Source organism: Amblyomma mixtum, chromosome 5 (genome assembly GCF_055824585.1).
Source record: "Amblyomma mixtum isolate Tamu chromosome 5, ASM5582458v1, whole genome shotgun sequence".
In the NCBI taxonomy this organism is placed as follows: Eukaryota; Metazoa; Arthropoda; class Arachnida; order Ixodida; family Ixodidae; genus Amblyomma; species Amblyomma mixtum.
Genome location: NC_143016.1, coordinates 60036142 through 60058674, shown reverse-complemented (window position 1 = coordinate 60058674; position 22533 = coordinate 60036142). Strand labels below are relative to the sequence as shown.

Below are 22533 nucleotides of genomic sequence, written 5' to 3'. Positions count from 1 at the left end.
TTTGCATTTAGTGCCTTTTAAAGCAAAGGTTTGCCAAGTCTGCCCTGTAGCTAGCTGCATGGAATGCACATTTGCATAACAGAACACAAGTCTTAAGGAATTTTGAGATGTGGGCTCATACAAAAGGACTGTACATTGTTTCTGCTTAAAGCAGACAGTTTAAGCCTGCATTCATCATTGTATATAATAATTACCCAGTTCTAACACATGCCTGATTTTTGTGTGAAAAAAAAGAAAACAATGTTTGTGTGAAAGTATGAAGCAGTGTCTATTTCTGCGTCTCCAGTAGTGCTCGTTGGCCTCAGGCTGTTCTGTCATTACTAACCTTCACAAAAACAGAAAAGGCAAAATTTGTGTCAGAGCCTGAAGCAACTTCCATTTTTTTAATGATCTGCAAAAATTTTTGCCTTCTGCTTCGCCATTCCCAAATGCATGTTTCTGGCGGACTCAAGGCACTCGAAGTGCCTCTGAGCGAGTATAATCACTTTTTTTCTTGAGGCCAGCCTCATGACGAAAGCAGTGCCAGCTGGCAATTCCAAACAGTCTGATCACCATCTTGTGATGGCAACGACAATGGAGCTGTTCATAGTATTGTTTGTTTTATGCACATTTCTAATGCGCATACTATTTTGCGACTGAATTTCTGGGGGAAAAAAGTGTGCGTTATAACTAAGGGTTGGACGTTTTGGTTGAAAGCGAAAAAAAAAAAAGTGATAAAAGTACGCCGAATTCAGTTTTGGAAATTCGCTTTTAAGCGTAAAAGGTCAGTATTCTTGGCATGCGAGGCATAGATATCTGGCTGTTGAATGAAAGTTACACTCAGTCAGAGCTGAAAGTGAGTAAGCAGGAACCCAGGGGCATGATGCGACGATGGTGTTATTGGATAAGCTGCGCAGTTGTGCGATTCACAGTACAGTAGACTCCCGTTAAGACGAACTTGCTTAAGATGAACCCTTGGTTAAGATGAACAGTGGTGGTCATTTGTTTGGTTTCCCATAGAGTCAATGCAAAAAAAATCTGCTTAAGATGTACACTGCACACGTGCTAATTGGTTAAGATGAACTTTCACGACCAGCCGTGCCCAAGCCATGTAGCTTTACTCGACCATTCGAACAGTATTTCAGCGGAAGGAAAGAAAAAAAAGCTGAAAAATTGAAAGATTTTTTGCACCGCCGACGATCCATGCGACACGGGGAGGCACAGAGACCTAACCACGTCTCCGTTGAAAGGGCGATTCTGTGAAAGCAGAACTGTCGCTGCTCCTCCCCTCCCCTGTGAGGGCACTGAAGGGTATCTTGGAAGGTTATGTGATATGCCTACGCTTGTAGCAAGCAGACGATTTTCTCGACAGACACAAAAAAATATAACAGACTGGGCAACACTCAAGTGCCTGATGCACTGCACTAGTAGTGCAATAAATGCTTATGTTGCAATTATTTTTTTCCTAAAAGACTATTTCATGGCTTTGTTCACATATACGAAGTATTTGGACACACACTGCATGCTCGAACATCATTTTTAGAAGCACTCCTGGTTAGATGAACTTCTGATAAGATGAACAGTCTTCATGGTCCCTTGGAGTTCATCTTAAAGGGAGTCTACTGTATTGCTCCTCTAGCTTACATGCCTCAGACGACCGGAAGCACCACCTCCTCGGCACTGCTAGCTAAGCACTGTTAGTTCACTACCATCGCCTAATGAGAGCAGTTAGACAGTTAAGTAGATTAATCATATGCATGCTGGACACTGGCATGAAACTGTGCATGGGTGTCAAGAAAAGGTATGTTTTGGCAGTTCCACCGCTGCCATCAAGAAGTAAGACCACGTGATGCCCCGTCGTCGCACTCAACACAGCGCAACGATCTAACAATAACATGTCAGCCTAGCTTAGCTATTAGGAGTAAACATCAACTTGCATTTTTGCCTGGCGGAAGTCTCATTTAACTTGAGTTACCGAGTTACCGTAAAAACCCACGTATAATATGGATCCGCATATCATACGAGGTGTAATTTAGGGATAGCAAGAATGGGGAAAAAGTTTTCATTCGCATATAATGTGAGCAAGGAAGGGCAGTCAGTTCGAAGGTGTTCTGGAAGTCACGGAAGCCAAACACCCTCCAATTGTTTGTGTACGCCAGCACGCTATATGCGACGTGTGTAGCGCGAGCAGCAGGTACAGAGGCGCCGAGCTCACGCCCACTCGCATACTGTGTCATGAATATGCACAGACCGGTTCTGGCATGCGCGCTGGTGCGCACGCCTCAAAAGTGTCCGTCGGAGCTTTGGTGATCGTCATTGCCTGGTGTATCGGTACCGTCCAGCTCCTCGGGAGTGCTGCCCTTATATGCCTATATACCTGTGCTGCTGCGGTGGCTCAGTGGTTATGCATGGCACTCGGCCGTTGACCCGAAAAGCACAGGTTCGATCCCGGCCGCTGCGGTCAAATTTCGATGGAGGCAAAATTCTAGAGGCCCATGTGCTGTGCGATGTCAATGCTAGTTAATTAAAGAACCCTGGGTGGTCAAGATTTCCAGAGCCCTTCACTGCGGCATCCCTCAAAGCCTGAATCACTTTGGGACATTAAACCCTTTAAATCAAGCCTTTACCTATATATACTAATGTATACTACAGTGAAAGCTCGTTAATTCGACCCCCGTTAATTCGGAAAATCGGATAATTCGACGCGCACGCGAGGTCCCTACAATTATACATAGGAGTCTATGGGGCGAAACTCTTGTTAATTCGACCAAATTTTGCCGTGCGTCGGTTAATTCGACTTCACTCCACAGCCCGCCAAGCCGGTGCCTCGAGAGCAAAAAGAAAAAAACACTGCCACAAGCGGGGCTACTGTACGCCTGATAGGCCATCTGTATGGTGATCGCCGTCAGCAGCGTGAGCGAGGGCGAGGGAAGCGAGGTTAGCGGCGGCCACGGCGGCGGCCGGCCGAAGCGGCTCGCGTCTTTTTTTTTTTTTTGTGCTTCGCAGCAGTCGTGTTGGTGTCGTGTGTCGTCGTTTCCACGTGTTCTTGCTGCTACGATCCCGGTTGCTTAACCATAAGGCAGCGCCTTTTTTGGTAATTCCGCGCTTTGTCAGCGTGTTTATTGGGCTGCTTGCTGTTGCTGTTTTGTTGCGACTGAAAGGATGAAAGGAAATTGCACGGGCCTGCCTACTGGCTCAGCCGAGCAACCACCGCTGCCTAGTGCAGATAGAGGAGAGTTATAAGATCAGAGGAAAGATAAAGAGAAAAGATAAGACGCGCGTGGCAGCAGCAACCGCGAAGCGGACGCTGGCTGAAAGAACAGATAAGCGGCAGAAGCCCCGCTCGCTTCACCTCCTCCCCGCGCTGCTTTCGTGTGGGTAGCGGGGTAGCGCGCAGTGCCTGCGCGCCTCGCCTTTGTGTCCTGTCAGCTGACTGAGGATGTAATAATATAAGTGACAGGCGCTGACAAGGACGATTCGTCGGAAGGTGACGATTGTGAGCAGTTGCCCCAAATGCCGAAGTGCACGGCGAAAGAAGCCGCAGAAGCCTTGTCAGTGCGGGAGGACCTGTGAAAAAATCCCTGACGGTGCGGTGCGTGTGCCGCGCAGCACCTGGCAGCTGTTAGAGCTATCGTAGTCGCTCAAATTCGCTCGAAAAAGCAGGCAACGATAACAGATTTCTTTGCCAAATAAAGGTTGCGGCAAACATGTTTTTTTTGCTGTTCATTCGATAATTCGACATTCGGATAATTCGACAATTTTTCGCGGTCCCGTCAGTGTCGAATTAACGAGCTTTTACTGTAATGTCTAACTGGCCATTTGAAAGAATAAAACATGCAAGCACAATTTGGTGCCTGCACATCTTAAGAATCCAACTTTGCAAATATTCACTGTTATAAGAATTATCATATGAACGCGTCTAAGGGCCGCACCCATGTATGGGCTGCACCCCGTTTTCCCGAAGGAAAGGGCCGCACCCGAACTTTCCATGACCCAGGCGGGAATAGCCTTCTAAATGAACGCGCCGTGGCCTCCGTGATCGGCTCCGGCTGCGAACAACGATGCGCTCGATCGCGGAGCGCTTGGATCACAGAGGCCAAGCATGCACACATGAGCTTCTAAAAACCGTCCATGTATGGCGCGCGAGGCCGCAGTTATCGTCTTCATCGTCAATTTTTTTTTCTTTGCCACGACTTTTCGCTATCCACATCGGCATCAGTATCGCTAGCTCCAACCTTTAGTGGCGTGTTAGCTTGTTCACCATAGTAATTGTGGTGGTTGTGGCTTTCGTGTGCTGCCGCCGAGCAAGTTTTAGCACGATGGACAAGCACCTTAACAGCTACACGGCTGGAAGTTAGCTCTCGAATGCGGCAAGCGTGCGGCAAACAGGGAATTCAACGTGGCCGAGAAGTGCGTCCGATGATGGTGCAACCAAAAGAGAAACACAAGCTGCAAAAAGCGCGCTTTCCGAGGCAAGCCGTGCGAGTTTCCCGAACTGGAAGAAGAGCTGCTCTGCTATGTGATGGAAGTGCAGAACGGCTACGCGTTGACAGCAGACATGCTGCGCGGCTTCTTTTGGGATTAGCATGCACCAGAGCATAGCACCAGCTCATAGTCGAAAAACTCCGCGAGTGACGATTGAACGTAGAGTAAATGCCGCTCATTCCCTGATTGGTGTGATTTTACTTGAAAAAAAAAATTTTTATTCGTATATCGCGTGTATGGGCCGCACCCCGAAAATTGGTCCCCGAATGTGGAAGAAAAAGTGCGGCCCTTACACGCGTTTATACGATATTACCTCCACTATTACTCGAGATGGATCACTGCTGGTATGCAGAGCACTGTCTTTAAAGAGTTGCTAAGGGCAATTGGTCCAGATTGATAGGTTACCACTTTCTTATCATAAAGAGGCCACTCTCACAGGCAGTGTCACAGTCTATGACAGTGATTATTCCAGCAATGAAATGGATGGGGATTCTAGCAAGTGGCGCGATCAGGATGAATCACTTGCATGCTAGTTCAGTGAAGACGCAGAAAGAGCAGTAGAAGGGGAAAAGAAGGAAGCTGTGACCAAAGCATTCTTGAAAATGAAGACATTGTTCTTGTCTTTTGGCAAGGTAATGAATTGTCTACATACCTTCAGTCACCACGGGCATAGGTGGGGCTGGTACAGTTTGAGGTCGAGTGAAGTTGCAGAACCCCACATCGACACTGAATGCCCTACAGTCATTGCTGAATATATGAGTTTATGGGGGCCATCAACTATCTCTACTGTCATTGTTGAATATGAGTTTATGGGGGACATCGACAATCTAGAATTTCTAATGTTCATGTACCCATTGTGCACAAGAACAAGGAAATGACTGGAGTGGATCAACCCGTGTTTTGTTTCGTTTGATGTTTGCGATGGTTGGAGTACATCAGAGATGCAAACAAAGAGCTATTGCCAAGAGTAAGCACATTAGATTTGCTCGCTTTTTGATCTGATACTGTAAATGGCTTAGTTGCCCGTGTGAAGCTCCTCTGAAGAAGCGTGGCCTGTTGAGCAATGTAACTTCACAGATGTCCCCAAAGAAGCCTTACACTGCTGAGCGACTGCCAGCAGGCACAATGTGCTGTGATGTATGCAGGCAGTGGCCCCATCTTGGAAGCCAAACATGCAACAGTTCAGATGGGAAGGCTGCTTATCCAAGAGCTGCATTTGGTGCAAGGATAACTGCTATAGGGCACAGCTTTTAGGCCCCTGTTCCTGCACTGAGCAGCGTGCCTTGGCGTAGCCAAGTTAACAATGAGCACAGTGGAGGATGAGACTGCGGTAGTGAAGATAGCGCAAGGAGGAAGCAGGGGAGGAAGGCAACGACCCGCTAAGAGCTGGCTCCAGAGTAGCAATCACCGCTATCCGTTCGCCCGAGATGTGGCTCATTGGCGGCGCATTGCTGTGCGTGCTGCTCAAGCGAAAACCCAGAGCCACCTCCGTTCAGCACTGTGTATTTCATACGCAATCACCTACAGCTCAAGTACCGCAGCAGCTGCACTCAAAAATCACATTAACGAGAACCGTTATCGTCATCTAATTTTTTAAATCTCTAATAAGTAGTACACTAAAGAAACTTCTATGAAGCGTCTTCTATTATAAACATTTTTCAATGTCAAACATTAAGTTAGAAAAGGGAAGAACACATTGAAGTGGTTTTCATACATACAGCGGCTTTGAGGTGTGATGTCCACAAATGTGTACAAAATAAAGATGTGACCAAACATGAAATTTTTTCCGCAATAATGGGTCTTGTGATTATGACGTATGCAGTAAATCATTTCTTCTGTGGGTAGATTTAATTGCCTCCTGAAGGGGATGATCTAGGAAAGAACAAAAAATGCAGACAAGTGTTGTCAAATGAGATTTATTTGTCTGATAGCACAAAAATTCTTGTAGGCTAATTTCTGCCATGCATGGATTACATTACTGCAGTAAAATGCGCAAGATTACCTTCTCGCTCTGCTTCTCTTAGCGGAGCTCCCATATAGGCCTGTGTATTTTCTAGGGATGTCGGTCACCCATGCTTGTAAATACTGCGCGAGTGCACCTGCATTGGTGGGGTGAGCTCGCACTTAAAAAAGGACATGTTACAGGCCTAGTGGTCTTACGTACATTCGCCCATTTCACTACACCTGATGTTTGCACAAGTATATACCTGTGCGCAGGATTAGCGCAGGTGCAGAGGAGGGGTAGATTGACCTCTGCACAGGTGTGCACCAGAGTGGAGGGATGGGCAAGAATGAGCCGATGCCAAAGACCAGCTGCGGAAAAGTCAAAATCTAACTGTGTGATTCATTTCACGCATCGAAACAAAGGGTGCCTCACCAGAGTATTGAGGTAAATTTTATATCGCAGCCACTAGCGCACTTTGATCATGCAAGGAATCCGAAAAGAAATACAAAGCACGAAAAATAAATGATGCAGACCCACAACAGTTTGCATTGTCACCTGCGTCATGAGCTTGGATCTGAGTGGTAGGAAAAGGTACTTCAGCTTTAACTACCCATTTTGCAGCAATTGAGGCACCTTTTGGTGCTATGCAAACACCAATAGAGTCACGAGAGGCTCAGGTATCGGATTTTACCCAGAATGAAAACTCGACGGAGTTGTCCTCAGTGTCCTTTTAAAAAAAACAACTTTGTTTCTGTTGTGTATTTTGAATTCAGCATTGAAAAACATGACGTTGGGGAGCTAAAAGCTCGTAGTGCTCATTACCGCCATCTCATTACAGGTATGTCGAGGCAAAGCCAGACAGGGTGACTGTGGTCTTCAGCACCATATTTAAGGATGAAGGCGACGTCGTTCTTGGAAAAGTATTCATGCAGGTAAGACCCTTTGAGCAGTTTGACAGTTTGAAACTGTGGGTAAGTCTTTTCTCTAAGCATGTAGGAGCATAGGTTGGCGGTGTTAAGGAATGGAGCCAAGGTTGGACTGTCAACCACATGTATTAGTTTATGTGTGTTGTCAGAGCCTGTATTCCACTTTTTTTTTTCTTTAAATGAGTTTTTAGCGTGCCAAAGCTACATCTAGGCTGTAAGGCCCACCGTAGTAGTAGACATCATTTCACTTTCACTCAATTGGAATTCTTTAATGTGCACTTAATCTTATTGCACAAGCATCTTTGGATGTAGTCATTATCAAAATGCATTTGCCACGCAATATATTAAAACCTGCAAACTCATGCTAGACAGTAGAATATTGTGCAGTCAAGCCCAGTTGTAATGGCCCCAATTATATCAAACACTTGTCTAACATAAATGAAGGTTACGTGGCTACTGGGATGCTCATTAGTGCTATAGCAGCGATTCCCAGATAGAAGCTGTATCTGCGGACATGGGGCTTTGTGAGAATGCTTTTGCAGCATCACAAACTCGCATATGGGGATCTACCACACAGCTGCTACCTTTACTGCAGCACCCTTTACTCGTATACTTCATGAGCATCAAAACGACTTAAGCGAGAGCAAAAAAAAAATGAGAAAAAAGTCTGCCACGTGAGCACAGTGTCATCCTGCCTGGTCCACGTTAGCAACCTTGTGGTACAGAAGGCAAGAAAAGCGGAATGCTCATGGGTATATAGACAATCATCTTCACCAGCCGAACTACGTTCGCTACCAGACAAAGGTCTTCCAATCTCGTTCGCCCACTTGTCTCTCTCTCTCTCGCCTTTGCTACTTTTGCCATTCCATGGAGTGGGCTCCATTACCCCAAATGACCATCAGTTATCTACTCTCCGCATTACATGCCCCACCCCAACCCATTTCTTGTTCCTTACCTAGCTATCTAAGATATCATAAGCTTGTGTTTGTTCCCTAACTCACTCTGCTCTCTTCCCGTCTCTTCACTGTGACTGTCACCACAGGTATACATTTGCCTGTCATTATATATTTTAGTTTATGATGAGCCATAACATTTGAGATCTTATTGCTCATCTGGACCGAACCATGGGAAGCGATGCGCCTCGTTGTGCACTAGATCATGTTGGCCTGTCACAGTAATTGTCTGTGCATTACGCTGCAGTCACCAATTCCTTCAAAGCTGAATGAAACATTATGCAGCTGAAAAAGCTTCTGAGAATTTTTTTTTTTGCCAAATCTGTGCAGTTGTGTAGCTGTTGGTATAGGGTAGACAGGCTTTGCGCTGTGCAGTCACTTTTGGTGTCTGCGTCTGCGGCCATTGCCACAGAGACGTACAGTAAAACCTCATTAATTAGACCTCCATTAATTCGTAAATTCAGATAATTCGAACAGCCAGTGGGGTCCCGGCCAATGCTTTTGCAAGTCTGGCATCAAACGCTCACTAATTCAAACGCTTTGCATCTCGCGCCAATTGATCCGAATGGCTTCTTGAAGGGAGGCTTTGTCCAGGTGCAACCGGCACGGCAAGCTATCGCTAAAAAAGCTCTACTCATACCTGAATTGCGCACTACAGAGTTGTCTGCACACCTCTGGCTGCAGTAGGCGTGACGAAAAACGGACAGCCTCGTTTCCGACAGTAGTCCAATCACTTTGTTTCGTCCTGAGCTTTATGGTTCTTTATAGCTTTCCATAGAAAATGTTCCATCAGGCCTGCCCCTCATTGAATATGAGAGAAGCCAACAGCCACAGAAACCAAGGGGCACGGGGGATTTTTAATTTATTTATTTATTTTGTGGTGTTGATCAATTTATAATATTACTGAACATGTTATCGCTTAAAGCTAATTCATTAGAAAGCAGAAGAAAAAACAACCACATGCCGCCGGTGGGATCCGAACCCACGACCTCCGAATTACGCGTCCGGTGCTCTACCACTGAGCTACGGCGACGGCTGTCAAACCTTCTGCTTTCGGGGGTATTTATGTTTTACAAGTAACCTAACCTTGGGAGTGTTCACCAGCGCCACCCACGTTCTTAAGCGGCAGACGTAACACATCCTGAGTTACCACTGATGTGACATAGAACGTCATCGAACGGCGAGGGTGGAAGCTGTGTGAGAACCCTCTTATGCTTCCTAAGGCATCAAGGCTGCCAGAACTGAGGCCCTCGTTAAGCAATTAAGCAGACAAGGAAAGGGGAATGAGGGGCTCGTTATAAATATGAGAGAAGCCAACAGCCACAGAAACCAAGGGGCACAGGGGATTTTTAATTTATTTATTTATTTTGTGGTGTTGATCAATTTATAATATTACTGAATATGTTATCGCTTAAAGCTAATGTGGTTGTTTTTTCTTCTGCTTTCTTCTGCTTTTTGCATGTCCCAGGAATTCAAGGAAGGCCGCAAGGCTAGCCACACAGCTCCCCAGGTGCTGTTCAGCCACCGTGAGCCTCCCAAGGAGCTTGAGAACACGGACGCTCGTGTGGGCAACAGCATCGGCTACATCACCTTTGGTGGGGCTCCTTTTTTTTTCTTTCTTTCTCTCTTCTGTTCAATTTGCCTTTTGAGCATTTACTGATTACGGTACATTAGAGCTGCACACTGCCTCCTTTATTGGTACTACTCCATATCGTTGGAACAGGTCCACTCTGCCTTTTTTCACACAATCGCTCCGTACATGCACGCGTCTCCTCCCCCTTCCCCACTGGTTGAAAACACACTACGAACTATTGCTACACGTGTGCAGTTCATATTAGTGGCATGAGTAAGTGACAGATGACAGCAGCTGTGAAGCACACACTTGCCATTTCACAGGCACCTCATGGAACCATATCATTCCTGAGTCTGCCATGTGTGTTTGTTTTCAACCAGTTTTCTGGGTGTCCACTGCAATTTTGCCCCCTCCCTAGAGGGCACCACATCTTGGAAAAAGGCAGATTGTCAGTCACTAAATGCAAAGAGTACTTTGAGAGGCAGTGCACATTGTTTCGTCAGTAGGGCTTCATTTGAAAGGTAATGCCCCTTCAGCTATGCATTTGTGGGCTTATTGGTATGCCAATGACCAAAAACATCTCTTTTGCTCATAGCTGTAACTGTGTTTTGACGCAGACTGCCGTGAGAAGATTCAAGATGTATCCCAAATGTGGCATTTATGCCACTCTCTTATACACTGCCCTCTAAATTCTTACACTGGGTCTAGCAGTGCCGTTGTTGGTGCCAGTGGTTATGCGTTAGATCTTGAGTTTTCAGATGGAAACGTTCCAATGCCGTCTTGACTGAAACTTGGTTGAGGACAGCAGTGAACTTGAATGTTTGGGATAGCTTGATGCTTGGTAACATGCAGAAGGTGGAGCAAAACTACGTGCAGAATAAAAGTGGCACCAAGCTTGTATTTAAAAAAAGCAGCAGCCTAGTGACCTCGCATAAAGTGATCTTGTTCTCAGAAAAGCATACTGCCTTCCAAGGACAAGAGGTTCTCAAAAAGGCATGGTGTTGTTGTAATGCAATCACTGTACCAAGCACATAAAAGGTTAATAATGAAATGATTAAACTGCCTCACAATTTTGGAAAAGAATTTTTCCTGTCTGCTGTTAACGCAGTCCCATCATACGCAAGCAACGGAGAAGGGATGCCACTAGCATTGAGCACTATCTTTCGTCCTGCCCGTGTTGAGCTTGTCGCTGGCTTTCAAGGATTTGTATCATCTTGCTCTGCTATCTCCCTTACTTCAGCATTTGTAATGCTGGAATCTGTCGGCAAATAAAGTGGACTGTACTTAAATGGACACTGACTACAAATTTAAGTTGGTCTATATATATCCTTTGATTACAGTGTTATAATGACAGAGGCACTGCTTTCACTGAAGGCGGCAGCTCTCTTGAGCTAGAAAAGGGGCAGAAGTGTGAAATGCAGGTATTGCTGTCAGAGGCCATTTTACAAGCAAACTGCATTGACGTCAAGAGCTGTTTTATTTGTGGACCTCTGAGTCTTCACCACACCGCCATCCACTTCCAGCTAGTGATCATGGAGTCCCTAGTGTCATCATCAGTGTCACGCTTTTGAATTGCGTGGTAGTGATGCAAAACTATCGATAGTACTATCGATAGTTGAGTCACTATAGAACTATCGATGGTAAAAAAGACTATCGATAGTACTATCGATAGTAATATCGATAGTTATATTGATAGTACTATCGATAGCCGTATCAATACTACTTTCTATATATAGTACTATCGATACTATAAAATCAACCACGCATGCATACTGCATCCTAAACTTGGTTTCCCGAGTGTGTGGTATGGAGGCGATGGTGTGAGTTTTTTATTGCTGACAGGACTCGCCCGTTTTCGCGGCCTACGCGTCACGGAGCTCTGCAGACGTTCCCTACGTAGAATTGCTGGATAAAATGTTAGCTTGCGAATGACCAAGTTGCGAAGCATGTGTGCGAAAACCATTTCTGCAGCGGTTACGTCAGCAAGCCAGCACAACTTGTGCTGTTTGTTCTTTCATCGGATGCAGTTGCAGGTATTTTTACGAACTGTCCCAGTGCACGTTAAAGAACCACAGCTGGTCGAAATTTACCCGGAGACCTCTACCGCGGCATCCCTCATAGCTTGAGTCTCGGGACATTAAGCCTCATGAGACCATCAAACCAATCAGGTATCACAAATGTTTTGGTTATATGAGTGGCCAACAGATGCATAATATCAATATTGTTACTATTAATAGTCTTACCATCGACAGTTTCAGCATAGAGTCTTGCTATCGATAGTGGTACTATCGCAAGTAGAACTATCGATAGCAACACTATCAATAGTAATTTACTATCGATAGTATTACTATCGATAGTCTATCGATAGTAGCACTATCGATAGTTTTTTTACGCTATCGATAGTTTCAAAAAAACTATCGATACTATTGATAGTCAATTTTCCAATAGTTTTGCATCACTATTGCGTGGCAGTAAAAAATGTTGCAGTTTAAATAAATTCAAATTTCTTTGCAATAAATTCATCTTCCAGTATATTGCTTTTATACCTAGAGTAGTTACAAAGGAGAAGTCTGCATTGAATGTACTATGCTTTCAGCCGTTTTTATGACTCCATCCCTCTTGTCTTCTCGTTTCTGCTGTAGTGCTCTTCCCAAGGCACACAAACCGCCAAGCACGGGACAACACAATAAACCTGATCCACATCTTCCGGGACTACTTGCACTATCACATCAAGTGTTCGAAGGTAAGCTGTAGCTGCCGACACGAACTCCTCGGCATGTTGTGCTCGTGGGCAGGCAGCTTGTGCCGTGAAATACTTATTACACGACGCACATCCGGGTCCTGAAGGAGAGATGACCTGCATACCCCACAGGATCCTTGGAGGACACCGTGGCAGTGTCTAGAACGTGGGAGAGGGTGTAGTGGTGTGGGTGTGCTACACGCATGGTTTTGGCTGTCTGCTAACATGTGTATGCCTCACCATCGCAGTTCACATTGGAAGGGCTTTGTTGTCCAGGTTTCTAATTATCTTCATCTTTGTTCAACCACGGACGGAGCTCTGTTTCTTTAAGGGGGGACACTGGTCTTGAAAAAAAAAATTTTTATTAATGAAGTCACAGTTACGAAATCTTCGGGAATGTGTATTTTTGTGTGCCGATTCTAAGTATGTCATTTAATTTCATGTAAAACAATTCCTTGAGCACTTATGCACTTTTTGTGCTAGTATTTTGCGGAGAGTTTTGAAGAAAGTTTGCTGTGGGAAACTCGCTGAAATGTATGCCATTGGGTTCTCTTGACACCAAGGAATACAATAAGGGTGAAATTGTCTTCCTGCCTATCATAGTTTTGAAGTTGTCGCTTCAGAAATGAGAAGGAAAGTATGTATTCCCGTTTCTGAAGTGGCAGCTTCACTACCCTATTACTCAAGTTCTATGAGAACCAGGATGATAATTCTACCCTTATTGTATTCCTTGGTGTCAAGAGAACCCAATGGCATACATTTCAGCGAGTTTCCTGCAGCAAATTTTCTTCAAAACTCTCCGCAAAATACTTGCATAAAACGTGCATAAGTGCTCAAGGAATTTTTTTACATGAAATTAAGTGACATATCTAGAATCAGCGCGCAAAAATACATGTGCCCTGAAAATTTCATAACTATGACTAAATTAATAAAATTTTCTTTTCAAGACCAGTGTCCCCCCTTAAGTGGTTGCCTAAGCTTGCAGGTCTCACATAATGAACGATTATGGCACAAAGGCACGAACAAGCAAACAGTGACACAGAAGAAGAACAGACACCACAAGCGCTGACTTTCAATAACTCTGTTTATTGGAGGGTACTATATATCACAGATATACCTGAGAGTAAACTTTTTTTCTTGTAGGGCCAGTTGCTTGCATGCAGCAGAAATGACGTGCAGTAGTAGCACTAGGGTTTGCAAAAAATGCACTGACAGTCATCTAGAGCTTCTGCATCATGGCTACTCTTTGCGTGCTGGTTGGAAAGTGAAGTGCAGGACTATGTGGCACATCATTAGAAATTTTTAGTACTGTCGGCATGGTAAGTACACTAACTACGGTAACTACGACAGTACAACGAATGCGGTTAGGCAAGCACAGCAAAAGTAGCAACGGCGTCATGTAACTGTATTAGCTGCACTAGCCTTGCTGCTCTGCTAAAATTGTCCATTATACCATAGCTGGAGGTAATCTACAACTGGCCATAAATACATCAGCGCAGACCCTAATGAGTGCCTGTGCTCCCATAGTTTTGAACTGCTACGCCAAGAAGAGCGACACGGGGGATGGACCTTGTAGAGATATAAATGAGATGGACAAAGCTGCCATGTGTGTGCACTCCTGCAGTCCCAGCAACTGCTTTCACCCTTCACAGCTTTCATCTAATAAAGTCTAGAGAATGACACTTCAAAGCTGCATGGGACAAGGAAGATCAGATGACGAAAATAAGAGCCTCAGAGCCAGCTCGCACAGCTGTATTCCTCGCAGCGCAGCATATGCGCTGCCTCACAGTTTAGTTTTATTTTTGTGCTATCAATCCTGCCTGCTTTTCACTGTGGCGATGGAACTGCATCAACAAAGATCATTAGGGAAATTTCATGAAAGTTTCTTAAACTGCAGCTTGCTTGTGCTCTCGTGGAAGTATGGCTGTCGCTCTTGTGAACCATTTAAAACTTTAGATGGAGTATCAGCAAACTGCCAAAGCAAAGCTGTCAAATCAGACAAGTGTTCATGTGCTGCGGAGAAAAGATGGTGCCAAAGTCACTGTGCTGATTATTACAAATGTGAGAGCATTTTTGGGGCTATCACAGAGCTTATGTACAGTGTAGCGCCACCAACATGCTAGCACTAAGCGGGCTACATCTTGTTGAGAAAGCTGCACTTGGGCTGCGTTCCACTGCTATTGCTTGTCTCCAGGCATCGTACGTTCTAGCCCGGGCTTCCACTCTTCGTCATATTCATGAGCCGTCTTGTTGCATTTTGCCAGCAGTACGGTTGCTCTGTGCCCCTCTGATAGCGCTGTTGAACGTGATTCCGCCAGTTGCATTGCCCACAGTTGAGAACTTTCTGAGCTAGAGTCATTGGAAGCCAACAAGAACTAATATTTACTTTTTAACCTTCAAGGATAGAGATAATCATTTTTGCATTTTGTATAGTTCCTCATACGTCGTTGCTTGTTTATCCTGTGGAATGAGAATAAAGTTTTCAGCACAACCTTTAAGGTTTGTGCATTTCACGGCTTTCATGAAAAAATACATCGCTGTAAAGGTTGCATTTGAGTTCAGAGTTTTAACGTTTTTACACGACAGTGATTGTAATGATCTTGCACACTTTCCTCTTGCAAATCCAAACTTTCACTGCAAGTTCCCATTTTTACATGCTGCAAGCACCTAAATTTTGGCAGACTTTTTTTTTTTCTGCTGTAAAAAAATGAACATCTGCTACAAAACCTAAGAACTCCTGCTACAAATCGCTATTTCCTCTGTTACAAATTGCAATTTCTTCTGCTACAAAAGCTGCTGCAAAAACCCTTCGGCAGTTCTTCCACTATTTGTGTCACTGAGCCGGATTTGAACATGGTTCCTGTGATTTCCCGTACCATTGCTACATGGGCTGAGTTGTCACCTTGTAATCACGAGCAAATGCTCAGAGAAGCTAGCAGTTGATGCAAGGCATGTTGTGAATGTTGCGCAACGAAAGTTGAAGCAACAGCTATGGAGACAGCATCATTAACGAGGGGATTGCTTAACGGAAAGGGGAAACAAATGTGAACTCCATAGTTGGCTGCTGATGCTGCAGGCCAGGAAGGAAGGAGATGGATTCGTAAGAAGTGAGGTACTTGGTTCCAGAAGTTCTGTTTCATTTTTGCTAATTTTGCAGTTTCAGCTGTCTTGCGTCGCAATATAATTTTAATGAACAACTGTATAAAAGCTGCTGCAATCCACAATATTAGCCAAAAGGAGAGAATCAGAAATTCACTGTTAATCTTCAAACTCTGTACAATGCAGCAAGGTTTTCAAAGACGAAGATTCCTGTTGACAGTTTGCGTGTGCTTTCTGAAATAACCATGCAAAAAAATTTAGCCACATCCACAATGACTAAGCATGCACTGAGCATGCTTTTTTCCGTGTTTTTTTTTTGAACATTGGCATTTCCCATATACTCAATGCTGATGTCATCTGAAACAGCTTTTATGATCTGTGCAGTGAATTTTTTTTTTTTTCCTTGCTATCTGAAACCAGCCTCATAGCCACCTGCAGTGTCTTTGCAAATTATGGAGAAAACAACTATGCTTGAATAATGTTTTCTTTCACCATACGAGCTTTATCGTATTGAGCACTTCAGAAGCTGTGGTAGGACGGGAAAGCGTTTCCTGAGCAATAGCATTCACAGCATGGCTTTATTACGCTCACCCCTCTACGACGCACGCATGGCTCTGTTCCGTGATCTGGAGTGCACGTCCAACATACATAGCAAGTGCTTGGATGGTGCCCAAAAACGCGCTGCCTGATAGCAACATCCATAATGTTTGCCCACACATTTGATAAACGGAATGAGACAGCGTTTATGCCAGGCGGCATAACACAGGAGACTTCAAAATAGGAGTATCACTCACCTCTGTGGATTTTGCTGCTGCCTAACACCAATGTTCTTAAAAGGAACATCTGCATTGAACTTACTGCTACAGAAAGGCGTGTGGGCCTTAGTTTTTATTTTTCTTTCAAGAAAGCATGAACTATTTGTCATTACTTCTGTTATGTTTTGTCAATTCCACTTTTGGGGGGGGGGGGGGGGGGGGGGGCAGTGGTAGCAAAAGGGCTTCCTCAACATTTGCCTCTGACAGGGGCCAAAATATGTCCTTTAGCATCACTAGGTCAAATAGTTTAAATTATTCAATAATCAATATTATAGCTGTGATATTATCCACAATCATGAAGTGTGTTGAAAATTTCGAAGACGGGGGAACTTTAAAGAGAAATAAAAACTGAGTTTCGTGTGTTCCAATTTTGGAACATTGGCAAGTAAAAGATTAATGCTGTTCAGCCAGTGTAACCACGACCGAAATATCGGGTGCATTATTATCATGCCTTAAATAGTCACTCAGGTTTGGGACATGTAATTTGTCAGGAGGAAAGCAAAGGTACAGTGACTGTAGCAGTATGGGCAGACGCCTGAACCACCCACCATGAGGAAAGGGGTCAAGAAGAGAAAGAGGCCCCATGGGGAGGGCTCCGAAATAATTTTGACCACTTATGGTTTTTTAATGTGCACTGTGTTACGATTCAGCTTGCGACTCGCGATGATCACGGTGGCGGCAACAGCAGCGAAAATTTCGAAAGGTCGTTTGACCCCAAGATGACCCCACCAAAAAAAGGATGACTGGCTGGGAAGTCGCTTGTGGAGTTCTTCCCACGCTCGGCTCGGTGCGAACGACCTTCCCTTCGATACCCCGCAAGAAGCGACCAGCGATGGACAGACTACAGGGGAAGAAGGGGTTAAACCGCGTCTGAGAGGAGCCGGAACGAATCGAAGGGAGCCAGCGCAGTTGCGGCCGCGGCGCCAGCAAGTCTACGCCACACCTGTGTTCGATGGACACGTGCTGCTCGCAGTAATGTTGCACCGCAGTGCGAAAGAGCTGCAGACTTGCGTTTCCTCCTCGCCAATTCCCACGCGTGGACTCTGCACCAGGTGCCTCTGTGCTGTGCTGTGCTGTGCCGATCTGTGCGTTGTGGCGAATTGACCACCACCTGATGAAGGGGCGGAGCCTTAGGGTATTTAACCGGCGCCCTAAGGGAGAACGAACGCTCTGGGCCTTGGTGACAAGGCTCATCCAGTCGGTCAACACTAGGAACTCTTAATTTTTGACTCTTTGCTCTTCTGCATTTCAATATGTAATTAAGTTTCTTCAAAGTGTCAGTAAACCTGTTTGTGTTCTCGTTCCCAAATGTCGACTTCCATTCATCCTCATCTCTTATCCGGCCCAACCACGCTACCCTGCATCACAACAACTGGTCACGCTACCCGACTTATGATAACTGGTGGCAGGGGTGGGATGCTGCTGCACGAGCCATAATAACTGGCATAGCATAGCACACGGGCGCCTCAGAAACATTGCCACAACCGTAACCATTGACAACAATGTCGAACGTCGTTTCCTTGCCGCGCACACACTTTGAGTTCAATATGTCTGCGGTGTCAACTAGCAGCCACCACGTGGTGCTCGCCAATTCATGAGTATCTGACCTCTGCTGCCATCTAATTATGAGATAGTTGGAGTCTGCTGGTCCTTGGGTCTTTCTCTGGTGTGCCTGTTTTGGGCAAGTGCCTACTGGACAAAACACACACACTGGGAGACCACGGCTGCATGTTCTGTATGCTGCTGGATAATGAGAACGTTATCCTCGTTATAATTTTGCTGGTGCATATACCTGAATACCTGAATCTTCTGAACAGATTTCAATTTCTCTAAAAATAATGGGCAAGTCTTGTTGCTTGAATGTCTTTGCAGCAAATTTTTATCGTGAGGACAATAAAGAGGAAATCTACCTATGAACAAATGCGTATTCAGCAGGATGCCTTTAGTCCCATTTATACTGCACATATTAGTAGTTTTCTGACCTGATCATCTGTGACGTTCACATCAAGCAAATTTGCTTTAGTGGGAAGGTAAAAATGATGATGATGACAGTGACAATGTGCATGTTAAAAAATTTTGGCACGCAACTTGCATTCTCCTCGGGGAATGATGCTGTGTGAGTACATGTGTCATGTTATACACCTTACCTCTCAATGTTCTGTCTCACTGCCCGCATGCAAATAGGCCGTCATTTTTTGTCATTTCATGCGTCTATTCTCTGTGTATGTTCTCTTAATGCTTTTGTCTTCTCTTTGGAGCCAGAAAAGATAAAAAGCAGTCTACTTTGTAGCTACATAATATGTTTCACTCTTAAAAACACACCAAATCCAGGGAACCATGCATTGCTGTGACCATCAGTACCTGGATGCGTTGCATAATGGGCAAACGCTTGTCTGCACGTGTTTTCAGGCCTACATTCACTCCCGAATGCGTGCCAAGACGTCCGACTTCCTCAAGGTGCTCAATCGTGCAAGACCAGAACTGAAGTCCGTAGAGAAGAAGACAATCACGTTAGTATTGTGTAGTTTTCTGCTGCCACAGGGTTCCGTTCTCAGTTTGGTTCAATTCATTCATTGCCTCTATCTGCACAATGCACATTTCTTGGTCAGTCAGAGCAGCACATGGCATTCATTGGTCGACTTGGCCACTGCGATGTCAGTAGGTGTGGAGGTATACAGTGTTAAAATGGACAAGGAATGCTTTGTTTACACACAGACAATGATAGCAGGATTCTTCCACTTCATTGCATTTTTTCATTGTAGTTTGACTATTCATGTCATGTTTTCCTGCTGCAGTCAACCACAGTTGTTTAGTTGTTTCAGGCATGTATTCAGTGTCCCGGTTGTCACATCGCCCTTGGCATACGATGGATGTCATGCGTAGGACTGCATGGACTATTCAAGACAACTCTCAAGGCTTTTTCAATGGGGCACATTGGATCCTTGCTGTAACGATTTCCGTTGCAGTGGCTATTCTGCGATAGTTTACAGTTTCCTAGTGGGCAAGCGCGAATAGTGGTTTTTTGGTTCGAAGTGAATTCGAAGCGAATAGTTTCCTCGAATAATTTTGAAGTGAATATGTCTTATACATCTGGCACACAAAAATGTTGAACAGCACAATAGGCATTTTCAAAATCTCATTTTGAAAACAGGCAAGGCCGTTAAAGAGAGAGTGCATTGAAGCTTTGTCACACACTCACTTAAACTGTGCCAATGTCCTGCAAAAATGGCCATCAAAAATTGAGGGAGACGACCTGCAGGCAGAGCTGACATATTTGTGGGGTGCGAGACCTATCTTCAAGACCCCCGACTACTGGTCTTAATTGCAGTCGCGTTGATGCGCAGCTATTGCATTTAAGTGGAAACATTTATTGCGGATCGCTCGAAATATCGGCATTATTTTTCAATCTCCATGTGCCTCTTGCTAGCTCCCTCTCATGCTTGCACCATCACTTAATTGGCGAATTTCACAAGAGCTGGAGTCAGCTCAGACTCGTTCCGTGCAAGTCAAGGCAGTCGCTCATCCTCCAAGTAGAGCCAGGACAGCCCCATTTGCAAAACCAAATGGCGAGGGGGATGCCCGGTTTATTTGGAGCTTGCCCTCGCTCGTATTTCTACCGCAAAAAATGATCTCAAAAAGCAAACTGGGAATTTTTCTCAACTGAGCTGGTTCTTTAACAGCAGTAAGGCAAAGTAAAAATGTGCTATCATGATGAGGATGTTATGGGGGTCGTGTTCTCGGGAAAAAGTTTATTGTATCTTTGCCTCATGGCCCAGTTGCATGCTGTGGTTACCATGCATGACCCTTCATACCTTCACGCATTTCAGGCAACTGGTCTATATGACTGCGGCGAAATAAAATCTTTTCTACACACTCAAATCCAGTAAACTTTATATCACGATATTACATGGTATGTTTTATTGAATTCTGGCGCACTTCACTTTGATGCTCTTCTCACCTCATGTTAGGTATGCAGTTTCGTAACTCATGTGTGGTAAAAAAAAACTGTGTTGACACACCGCAGTTTACTTGCAAAATTGGTCTGTGATGGCAACAGCTGTGGATTATTTTCTGGCCTTTTCTAGCTCATAAAAGCTCTTGTCCTCGGTGTCGACTGAGAACAATCTATCTATAAAGTTGGCCTTTATCAGTGAATTACCGCATCACATTCCAACAACATAGTTGCTGCTTTCAATAAAAGCGGTGTTTTTATAGGCTAGGGAAGGCCCACCCACCAAAAAAATGAAATACAGGTGTCACCATCACTAGCTGGCTTCACAAGTAAACTGCAGTGCATCGACAGCTTTGCTTGCACAGATCTCAGAGGCTAGGCTATGCCGCCATTCAATTCTGATGGGGATCACTGAGCCCCATTCGCTGTAGACATCACAGGTTTTTATATCAAACAGCGGGTAAATTTTTTTTTGCAATTTTTTTTGCAATAAATGCATCTTTTGCTGCCAGACAGATATCATCTTGAAACTTGGGGAAAAAAAAACCACGGTGAGCCACGTTAACATGTTAACATGTGCAAGTGTGCACCTCGACTGGAAAAGGCGAGGATTCTGGGCAAGAGCAAATTCAAGCAGGCGAGGCTTTTATTGGAAGCCTTTCACATAAAGAAAAAGGCAGCCTTGTGCGTGAGTGACACATCAATTAGGTTGTATGCGGCGGAGTACGATTTTCTGCGCAATAATGTTCATGCTAGGCGATAAGTCAGGGCTGCGATAAGGCACGTGGTGTGTAGATGTGGGCGTTGCCTGAGACTATAAATGTATGTGTTTTTTTCGAGCAATAAATAGTTGGAAGTTGGCGCCTGTCCGTTGTCTACTCGTCTCTTTTTGTGTCGTGAAATCATTTTCGCCTAGGTGGGGTTTTTTTTCCCAAGTTTCAAGATGAATAACCAACTAGCCCGTCAACATGCCTTACTGAGACAGATATCAGCATACACAGAAAGTGCTGTAGAATCGATTTTTACTTAGAGCGAAGATTGGATGGCATCGTCCTCAGTGTACCTTTAATGTAGTTCTTTCAGGTGGTGTATTGGGACGAAATGTAAATCTGCCATTTAAGCTATGTCACCGTAATCCGGACGATTTAGTGCTTAAATAATCCTAGCTATTGAGATGATGCTACTTGTTCCTGTGTAGTCACAACAAGTGCTTCATTTCTAAATATTGCTTGCACAGGGTTAGTCTAAAGTGCATTATGTGAATAGCCCTGAATCTTGTGTCATTCTACTTTTCTTTTTATTGCTTTGTTTCAGGGGACGGACGTTCACGCGCAACTAGCAATGGCGGACTGTTTTTCGTGCAAGAAGGTCTCAAGGAGGCTTCATTTGTTTAACCATGGCACACTGGAAGCAATTGAACCGATGGTTTTTTAATTTATATGCCTCGAACGCTTACCAATCTTGTTGTGTTTGAAGATGCAAGTTTATGATTTCTTCTTTTCCATTTATATGCTTAATTTTCTTTTGTCTCCCTTTCTTGTTGTTATGTTCATTTCGTCACACTTGTGGGAGTTAATTTTGTGATTACGATGACAATAAGAGTTAATGAGGCTACATGCGGTTACACTCACACAAGTGGACGCTGCCCACGCATACATGTTATTGTATTCCTTAGCTGCTTGGAGTAAGGCCTGCGTTTTCTATATCGAGCACTGATTTCTAGGCTTATAGTAAAAAAATCTTGAATCATTGCTTACAGCAATTTGCGGGGTCAAATGCTGTGCGCTGTAAATAAACACTGAGGTGAAGATGATTAAACTAAGTTCTTTATATATGTTACTGCATCTTGTGCTCCTTTGCTGCTACTTGTTCATTTCAGTATTGTTACAGCTGCTTGTTAGCTGAACCTTTGCACCTGGTGAAGAATGTTTAATACTACCTAATGTCATTAATCAAGGCTGCTTAGCATAATGAATTCCTCAAAGAGTGCATTCACATCACACTATCGCACACTGTAGCAGTTTAGTACATGCCGTGTTGTCATCGCTGCAAATTAAAACTAATGT

General features: G+C 44.5%; 1 protein-coding gene across 1 annotated transcript in view; it reads left to right on the top strand.

Annotated features, from left to right (window-relative positions):
• The window catches only part of Arpc2 (Actin-related protein 2/3 complex, subunit 2), a 29293-nt gene extending 6992 nt beyond the window's left edge, over positions 1-22301 (top strand). The window contains exons 6-10 of the mRNA XM_089544645.1: positions 7248-7341; positions 9757-9883; positions 12504-12604; positions 18925-19025; positions 21782-22301. Of these exons, the coding sequence (XP_089400771.1) occupies positions 7248-7341; positions 9757-9883; positions 12504-12604; positions 18925-19025; positions 21782-21806 (448 nt within the window). The 3' untranslated portion in view covers positions 21807-22301. The remainder of the gene's footprint in view (positions 1-7247; positions 7342-9756; positions 9884-12503; positions 12605-18924; positions 19026-21781) is intronic.
• The last annotated feature ends 232 nt before the right edge of the window (positions 22302-22533 follow it).